This window comes from Dicentrarchus labrax, unplaced genomic scaffold (genome assembly GCF_905237075.1).
Source record: "Dicentrarchus labrax unplaced genomic scaffold, dlabrax2021, whole genome shotgun sequence".
Taxonomy (NCBI): Eukaryota; Metazoa; Chordata; class Actinopteri; family Moronidae; genus Dicentrarchus; species Dicentrarchus labrax.
Window position 1 is genome coordinate 20,834,077 of NW_026136711.1, and position 9,622 is coordinate 20,843,698.

The window sequence follows — 9,622 nt, forward strand, 5'->3', positions numbered from 1 at the left end:
AATAATAAAACTGTAGCTGTTCAGTATTTTACTGTAAATGTAACATAACAAAAGACTGTTGTGGATGAAAAGTGAGATTGTTCTGGCAAATACAAAAATACCAGTATACAAACACATATAATCCCACATCACAGGCACAGCGAACAACTCAACCCTTTTTCAGAAAGTCCATTTCGTTGTGAATGGCTCGTTAAAGTAGTAAAAGAGATGACTCTGAGACGGTCCCACTCGTCTCTGAATGACTGCTCTCCCTAGTGTACACCAACTGTCACTACAATAAAACACGTGGTCGAATATGCTTCAGAAAATAAACCTAATTTAATAACCCTACTAAGATTTGTAACACAGTTTGTGAAGACATTGTTGTACAATGAGATGGAATCCATTCATGGCCATTATAAAACACTGTAATCCTGGATCAACCACTGCAGTCTCATCACTTTAAACTCACCCGACAAAAGAAATCTGGATTATAGCAAGATATTTTCTTATGACTTTATTGTAGTATGAATTGGCAAGCACAAAGAACAACTGAACTCAGTGTACAGGTGAGCCAATTAACGGATACATATGTACAAAACACACAAGTGCACACATCCGACTTAATATTCACTCACTTTGAGATCCATCTCAGGTACAAAAATAACACAAGAGCTTGTTTTCATTTGCAGGACCTCAAGGGACATACATACACAGCTAGAAACCCTTAGTGGAAAAGACATTCCAATGAAAAGGAAAAAAAAAAAAAAACATTGATGCATCATGACTTCTTCTTCTTCTTGAGTTTAAAATTGTCCATGAAGAATGTGATTAAAAGATGCTTTTTTCTATGCTATATAGAGAATTACCAACAGTGAATAGATTATAACTGAAATTCTATGGATGAATAAAATACATGGCCTTCTATAGTCAAAACATTCAATACTTCATTGGCACCATAAAAACATGAGTAAGGGATACAGTTGAGGAAATATTGCCTGTAACCAAATTGTATATATTTAGTGACACACTAAACTGTAATGACCACAAGACCTTTCGATAAGAATGAATACTTGGAGATGAAAAAGCATTCAGCTGCATCGTTGAGGACATGCCTTTTTCATATTCACAATCTGTCAATAGTAGTGGCACAAGAAAGAAGAAAATTTACAGAGGGAGGCTAAAATGGTCGCACATATATACATAAAGGATAAAAGAACTAACCAAATGCGTGGTCGATTTCATTTCAAGAGGAGGCTCTGACTAAAATACAACACTAAACTGCCTTTATGAGACAGTTCAAGGAGTGCATCAGTTTCTTTTTGTTTTCTCTGGGGTGATTGCTCGGTGCTCACAGGAGTAAGTTGCTTACAGAGGTTAGGATTGTTTTTAATTACTGGCGCTTGGCTTTGTAAGGTCGGGAGCGTTTCCTGCGGTCAGGCTTCCTCTGTTTGTGCAAGCGGCCGATGCTCACTCCCTGCCGACGACGCACAGAGATGTTCTGCTCCACAAGGCTGGCCAACATGCCTGCAGGAAACACCCAGTCAGAAGGAAGGAACAAAGAGATTATTAAAAAAATACCAACAAAACAACAGATTTTTAGCATTTAGTTTTTGCATCCCTTCCATCTGGTGGTTAGAAATGGAAAAATATGTTTCTGTGTCTATTTCAGACTGGATGGATCTATTTGAACTTAACACTCAGAACCTCAATTTAAAAAAAAAAAAAAAAAATGTTATTTGTCTTGACACACAAAAAATAACAAAATGTGTCTGACATTTACCCACAAGTACTAGTAAAACTTACTTATATTTCTTTCTCTCCCCCCCACCCTCACAACCGCGACTCTTAACTGACTTTGTAGTTTTGATCAGGCATTCAGTACAAAATAAAATATCCATAAAAACAGTGTGATGTGAGTGGATGTGAAACATTTAGATGCTAATGATCCCCCCCCACTGAGAAGCCAGGAATTTAAGTGAAGCTTCAGAAAAAGGTTTGCAAATGTTTTTCATGGAAGGGTAAAGGGAAGCAACAGAAAAGTAACGATTTACCTTCTTGGGCCAGCATTGATATAAAGGTGCAGATGAACTCATCGTAATTATGGGTCCTCCTTTGATCATCAATCTGATCCAAATGAAAAGAAAAAGATTTTGATTAAAAGACAATAAAAACATCATCTCACCAGAGATACAGTATTGGTTCCACGTAAACAAAACCTACTTTGTATTTCTTTCTCTTTTCTACTTCCTCCTTTAGGTACACCTCGTAATTGGCAATGTCAGCCTCTACGCACTTGAGCAGTGCGAGCAGCTCCTGCAAGAAACAGAATAAGATTAACCGCTCTGTGTGTTTGTTTATTATATATTTTTTACTGTACAGCTTTAGAAACAGTTCCCTAATTGGCAGCACAAGCAAAAATATGAGAGTACTGTATTATTAAAAAAAATGCTGGCAGGCGGATAAGCATAGCAAGATACATACTACAGTGCATTATAACACGAGGAAATTCTCAGACTTACTTTAGGAGAGTACTTATCCCCAGGGGGCTTGCTGTCTGCAGCGGTTTCCATAGTGCTGGGTTTCTCCTTGCTAGGTTTCACCTCTGCCCCATCTTTGCTCTCCTCCTGTTTCACCTCCGCAGACGGACCCGCGTCTCCCTCGTTCACTCCTTCCTTCTCTCCTGGTTGCTCTTTGTCTTTTGTCTTTTCAGGAGTGCACGGCTGCTTTGTGCCATCAGCAGCCAAATCTACTGATAAAGTAACAATTTATCAAAAAGTAGCCAGACGACACAGACGATCCATTATTAAATGTTGTGTATGCTATTCTCATTAAGGTCAACCCGAACTGTTTACTTCTACTGTCTAAGATGATGAATATACTCTGACTGCACTCTGAATATCAAGCGACAGACTGAAATGCTTGCTTCAGCAGAGGCTTTTAAACCACCCCTGTAAATAACATGGACGACAATAACGATCTCTTGTACTCACCAGATGGAGGGAGAGCAAAGATGACTCCATCCTCCTGCAGGTGTAACAAGGCTACGCTGACAGAGGGACCCAGTTCTCTTACAGCACGATTATGTCTGGAGTCTAGCCTCAGCATCTCATCTTCTCCGAACAGCACACGAGACAGATGGGATGCGACTGGACTGGACGGGCGTGTGGCAGCCTGGGAGCGCGCAGGTGAGCGCAGCGGGGAATTGAAGGCACTGCCGATCTCAGAGGCTGTGTCAGTGCTTTCATTGCTCGGTGTGGGGGAAGGTTGTGAAGCAGATGTGATGCAAATGCCCCCGGTGCGCCCCTCTGTGCGTACAGAAAGGGGTGTGTTCAGGGCATCTTTCCTTTGGGCCTCCTTCTTCAGTTTCTCGGCCAATACAGTGAGGGCGATCTGGCTCTCCATTCCAGTTGCTACCCGTCCAGTTCGTGATCGCAGACTTGCTTTCCGTCTACACCTGAAAGACAGCGGATTAAAACCGTAAGTAGCTAAAAACTAAATCATTCACTCATTTAAATAGCTTTAGCCTCCTTCAGTCAGGTCATAGCCAGAAACATAAAAATAAATAACTATTACAACACATTTCAATGCTAACCTGTTAGATGTGCCTGCAGAACCAGTTACTTCCTCCTCATCATCCTCATAGTCATCTTCATCGTCAGAGTATTGGTGGTGGGAAGGGCCTGGTATTCGAGACCGACCAACTCCAGCAGCAAGATCCTCTTCTTCCTGTTAATCAAAAAAATCTTCAATAAACATCCATAGATTTAGTTTCTGCAGCCACTAACAGGATTTTATGGGCCACCAAAGATGAATTTGGGCTATTAAACAACAGGAGCTGATCAAATAAAATCTAACTATCAGTACAGTGGTGTATTTTCTGATTATTGCCATCAGAATCAGAATCAGACATACTTTAATAATCCCGTGGGGAAATTACTTCTTAGTAAAGAAGCCTTTGCAACTGTGCAAGAGAGAGTGATGGAGCCAAAACCAGGGAGGAAGAAGGATTTTCAATGACATAAAGGGAGAGAATAACACCCAGAGTGAACTGTCTCAAAGTGAAGTCTGAGATGGACAGAGAGCAGTGTATGATCTGTCCTAGCTGCACGAAGAGTACAATAGTAATTTTTCCATACTACTGTCAGTGTAATGCTAATAGGGGAGGGTGGTTAAAGGAAGTCATAAAGGGCTATACAAATAAAATTGACTTGTCTTAGCAGTATTAGACAGATCAAATGTATTTCCATTGCAACAAAATTAGTGTTGTCTAAAATGAAAACTGGGAAGTGCCCCAAATATAAACAAAAACATTTGAATTTTTAATACAATATAGGCTAACAAAGGCTCCTGTATTTTGTAAAGGTCCCGGGTTGATGGTTGTGTGTGGGGTTTGTTTGTCGATTTCTGTTGTGAAAATGAAATAAAATTATTTGAATAATTTATTTTGTAAATTCTGTACAGGGTAATATCAAATAAATTATAAATTATAATAAATTAAATTAACAAACAGGTCCTGAACACAACACTAAAACTGAATAAACTAATCAACAGAAAACTAAATTGCAACCATTTTGATAACCAATTAATTGTTCAAATTATTTTAAAGGCTTCCTGTGTTGTATATGATAGCAAATTATCACTATGGGACTGTTGGTCGGACAAAACAAGCAATTTGAAGATGTCAACTTTGGCTCTGGAATCTTCTGATAGGCATTTTTCCCAATTTTCTGACATCTTATGGAGCACATGATTGATTAATTAACAATTGGCAGAGTAACTGATGGAAATAATCATTTCACAACCCTCATTATACAATACAATTAAATCCTCTAAAGCCACGTTTCCACCAAGCAGTCCAGTTCAGTGATAACCCACACATTGGGTTATTTTTGCACTTCCATTGTCAGAAGTAGTGGATGGGACTAACACATCCACTCCATTCTGCTCATCAACTCTATGTTCTGATGTAAGATTTCCCACACTCTCACAATTTTTAGCAGTCTTTTGTCTTGCTGCCTGCAGCCTTTTCTCAAACAAAGCTCGTCTCCTTGTTGTAGGTTAATAAACAACCACATACCATGTGTGGGTAGCGAGTGTGTGGTTGAGCAAGAGAGAGCGAGGAGCGAGTCAGAGACAGCAGGAGCAAGGAGGAGAGGCATAAATGTGATGGTGGAATGAGCAGAGCAGAGGAAAGGGTTAGCAGTAAGTTGTCAATCTGGCAGTAAATGTAAAGTGTAGGTTATAACGTGTCAGTTAATAAAGTGAAGGGGGTTAATCTCAAATCTCCCACAACAACCCCAGCTACATTTAAGAGTATTGTCTGTGATGGAAACACAAAACAGATCTAGGTTTTAGGGGAAAGTGTTTGGTGGAAATGCAGCTTAACAAATATAAAGAGTACAACCAAATTACCTCTCTGAGCCAGCCCATACACGCTTCACTTCTTCTCTTACCTGCATTGGAGACTTGGCATAGTTGTGGTTGTCCAGGAAGGCAGGCAGGCGTTGAACGATGGGGTTGGGACTGGTGACTTGCTGGGGACCTCCTCCTGTGGGGACTGGTGGTTTGCCCATGACCTTTGCTTTTCCTGAGGGACTAGAGGCATCCTTAGACTGAACTGCTGACTCATCCACTGAATCTAAAATGAGAGTCAAGTGTATTTCAGTTGAAAGTTTATGACAGTCAAGTTAAGTCAAATTTTATTGTTGTTTAATGTTATATAGTCAAAAATCACAATTTGTTTCAGGGGGCTTTACAATCTGTACAACATTCAAATGGAGATAAAAATAAAGCCCCTAGGCAATTTACAAGATATACTTTAACAAAGACTCCGGAAACGAAGGCAGCTAAAGTACCTGAAGAAGCCTGATCAGTCCCCTGGGATGTAACTGGCTCCGCATCTGCCTCTTTCTTGATCGCAGCGGTGCTGTCGTCAGGGGAGGAAGAGTCCTGCTGCTTCTTGTCATGAACAAGCTCGGGCTGAGTGAGCCGGATCATCTGAAGACATGTCAAAATACAGAGGATATTCCACCATATATATATATTTCAAGTATGCCAGAAGACGGGACTAAGAGGATCCTGCTACAAAAAAGTTTAACATGCTCTAATTAGGAGTGCCAACTATGACATGCTGCAGCAACGCTTACAGCAATTAATCTATTTTTTTCATTTGAAGCCAAAAAAATATTACTTTTACTGTTATCTCAATGCCTTATCGCTATTGCTCACATAAGTTTGTCATCTAACCACACTATGCTCCCATGTGTCAAATGAAGAAGGTCGATTTTTCACTAAAGGAGCTGTGGGATTGAAATCAGCTTGTAGTGAAACTTCTGGCAGCTCCTGACCTTCTGTAGACCCTCAAGAACAGTCTGTCGGTTCCTCTTTAGAATTTCCAGTTTGGACTCGTACTTCATCCTGCGGTCAGGCACCACTGCCATCAGGTTGAAGCGAATGTCATGGTACGGCTCGCTGAAAAAGAGCAGAGCGGTAGCGTGAGAATGAAGCCTTGAGGGTGTGTGTGTGTGCGTGTGTAGAAGGTGAACCACTACTGCTTGAGCTGACAGGCTCGGGACTCACCCAGCAGTAGCCAGTCCAATCCTCTCCATGATAACCCGCCGAGCTTTATCAGTCCATTCCTCCTCCTCTCCCCAGGGCCCTAAAATACAGTGAAATATTATACTTTAATTTCCAAATACATGTTTACCAACTGCAGCAATTGAAATCATTAAATTGTTATTTGAAAATTTTCTTGCTCGTTTTAGGAAAAGCACTCCTCTGTGTAGGGGGCCGTGAGAGCCAAATGCTTTGTCCCTTTTGTTTTTATACAATGAGGAATGAAGAATGAGGATATACCTGATTTTAAGGTTATACACTGGATTAAAAGTGGCTTAAAATGATAATGATGAAACGTAACAAATTAAAGTGGTTCCGTGGCAGCAGAAATGCTAAAAAGTCAGTGTGACAAGAACAGGACAGTGTATTTCTATGTCAGCGTGTAGTCATACCATGGTCAATGGGGTAAGCCTTGAGCCCGTCAAGCTCAAAGAGGCGGTCTTTGATGGGCACATAGCTAACAAAGTGGAAGGCTTCCATGGTCCGCACTGCACTGATCCCATTCTGCTTCTCCGGCAGGTGCCTGGGCTCCGGTCTCCATAGAAACACAGAAAGAGAGCTTGAGAAACTGATGAATTCACAAAGCCTCTCCCACAGTATTGTAGACGAATCACAGAGAATTTTTTTTTTCACAGAATCAGAGACACCTGAAAATTGAAAAAACCAGTGACTATAACCTACCTGGCATGGCTGTTATGTGCTGTGGCAAGCTCTGGGGCATTTCCTATTGCGTAACCTTTACTCTGAAAAATACATTTAAAAAAATTAAATGTGAGGAGGGAGAGAGAGATTGCAAAGTGTCTGACTGTGAGCAAGAAGGTGACTGTAGACATACATGAGTGTGAGAAACATCATACCTCTGGACTAAAGCCTTTAGTGAAAGCCTTCATGCGACTGAGGGTGGTGCCGAGCTCAACGCCACTGCAGTTCAACAGCACACTCAACAAAGCGTGGGTGGCACATGAATTTGGTATCAGCTAGATACAAAAATGACAGCATAAACCCAAGTCCAAGTTAGAATATGCATTAACTATTTGTTCTTTGTGCATTATTACAAGATATGAATACACAGGTATGGATTTGGAAGGAGGCTGGAAGGAGCTAAATGTGTGTCAAATACTTCCCTTGCTCTGTGGCACCAGTGGTTGGATTTAAAGTTTTACATATGTTAGGAAGACTTTACATCCTTTCATTATTACTGTGTATTTTGATCTGTGTAGCTTTGAATTGCAAGGATAGTCTTTATTTATTTATTTATTCTATTATGACATTTTTTGTATTATGGTAGTCCTAAAATATATATAACATAAAATACATTCAGATTTTCAGAATTGTTTTATTAACTTTATTTTAGGTATTATTGTTAACATGTCGGCTCCAGGGCCCCCACAACTCTCTAAACACTGAGCTGGTACAGCTAATGGATGGATATATACATGTACAAATATTATACATAATACACAGTTTTATACAATTCATAAAATGTATACATGTGGCTAAAATAAAACAGCAATTTTAACAAATGACTTTGAGGCCTAATAAGTTATGAATTACATTTGACATTATTTTTGCTCCTTGAATGAATAAATAATGACTCAAAAGCTGAAACAATTGTTATCTAATGGGCTGTTCGATTGCTATTTAGTCCAGATTTACATTTGGACTTTGAATGAGATTTCGCAGGAGCATCGTATTTACATTATGGACATCACTATTATCTATACCAAGACAGCTCTTAGGAGATCTGACATACATTTTATGAGTTAAAATATAGATCAGTTGCTCACTAATGAAAAGACTTACAAAAAGACTTACCTGATGAGCAAAGAACATATCATTTACAATTTCCTCATCAATGACCGAGGTCTCATCCACCAAAGTGTTAACTTTCCTCCTGGATCGACGTTCCTCAATCCACTTGAACAGGAAGATGAAGCCATAGACAGGACTAAAACATAAAATTATGTTAAATACCTTTTACATGTTGTTGCTAGAGCCCAACAAGGTGCAGGAAAAAGAACATTGTTTATATTCACACTTGATCTTGGACATCACTCCCTGACATACCTGCCAGATAGTTATAGTCTGGATCTACCAAACACAAGTTACAAACCTTTGACACTTGCTTTGAAGATCATAGATTTCCTCTACTTGGACGCCTTTGACACCTACAGAAACAAACATTTTATTTGGTTTTCTTAGCCCCAGTTCGTTATTCACATTAGATAGTGTAAATGAGCTACTCACCAAAGTCTTCCACCAGCAGAGTGAACAGCCCTGAAATTATAAAACATTGTATTGAGAGTTCAAAACCTCACTAATACCTAACTAGACTACACCAGAAAACCAATATAAGAGCCGTATATTATTTTGATGATAACGTTATTCCTCCTCATTTTCCGCCCGCAGTTACTCGCGCCATCGACCGGCACAAAAACACATTAACATTTAACCGTATCGTAATGTCGTACAGCCCTACAGATGCTCTCTTAAGTCTAATAAGTCAAGCTGCTTATGGAAGCTAAACTGTGCCTCTGACTTCATGTGGAAGCTAACATTAGTTAGCAATGTTATCTACCGACATTTCTCACCTGGATCACTCTCGAGCTCCAGCCAGCCTTTGTTCATTTTTGCATTTGCGCACAGTTGACTGATATTTAAGATGTTTTCCAGTCCATGTTCAAAAGAAAGGGTAACAATATTCAACGATAAGCCTCTCTCCACTCACGAAACAACTGTGGCAGGGGACACATAAACACAATAGACAGAATTGGCCGTCTACAATCTACGTCATCAAGAATCGACGGGTAGTCGCAAAAAAAACAGTCCTACCTACAACTTCCTGTAGTCAGAACAAAAGTGCAAAACAACAAATGAATGAATGAATGGAAAAATCAGTCAGTCGATCAATACTCACGTAAATGTTTTTGTTTATTAAGTGTACATTTTTATTAAATTGTCGTGACATCTACTTAAAACAAAACCCATTTTTAACAGGGAGGGCGCTATTATTTTATACAAATTA

The 9,622-nt window shown here is 39.7% G+C and overlaps 1 protein-coding gene across 2 annotated transcripts; it reads right to left on the reverse strand.

Annotated features, from left to right (window-relative positions):
- Positions 1–481: 481 nt before the first annotated feature.
- bap1 (BRCA1 associated protein-1 (ubiquitin carboxy-terminal hydrolase)) lies at positions 482–9,378 on the reverse strand. 2 transcript variants are annotated; one of them, XM_051413937.1, is made up of 17 exons: positions 9,189–9,378; positions 8,845–8,874; positions 8,711–8,765; positions 8,413–8,545; positions 7,455–7,574; positions 7,279–7,340; positions 6,990–7,132; positions 6,562–6,640; positions 6,330–6,453; positions 5,838–5,979; positions 5,436–5,620; positions 3,575–3,708; positions 2,973–3,436; positions 2,502–2,728; positions 2,203–2,295; positions 2,034–2,106; positions 482–1,506 (listed from the first exon to the last, which is right to left on the reverse strand). In XM_051413937.1, the coding sequence occupies exons 1-17, from the start codon at positions 9,223–9,225 to the stop codon at positions 1,373–1,375; spliced, it is 2,235 nt and encodes a 744-aa protein (XP_051269897.1). In that variant the 5' UTR covers positions 9,226–9,378; the 3' UTR covers positions 482–1,372. The 2 variants fall into 2 exon arrangements, with proteins under 2 accessions (XP_051269897.1, XP_051269896.1); XM_051413936.1 differs by having other exon boundaries at positions 2,502–2,731.
- Positions 9,379–9,622: the final 244 nt, after the last annotated feature.

What these genes read in the sequence shown, in the direction of transcription:
- bap1 (XM_051413936.1), bottom strand. Translation starts at nt 9,225, where the DNA reads ATGAACAAAGGCTGGCTGGAGCTCGAGAGTGATCCAG. An exon ending in ATATGTTCTTTGCTCATCAG is followed by an intron (nt 7,575 to 8,412) that starts GTAAGTCTTTTT and finishes TTTTGTATCTAG; the next exon opens with CTGATACCAAATTCATGTGC. An exon ending in GGCTTACCCCATTGACCATG is followed by an intron (nt 6,641 to 6,989) that starts GTATGACTACAC and finishes ACTGTATTTTAG; the next exon opens with GGCCCTGGGGAGAGGAGGAG.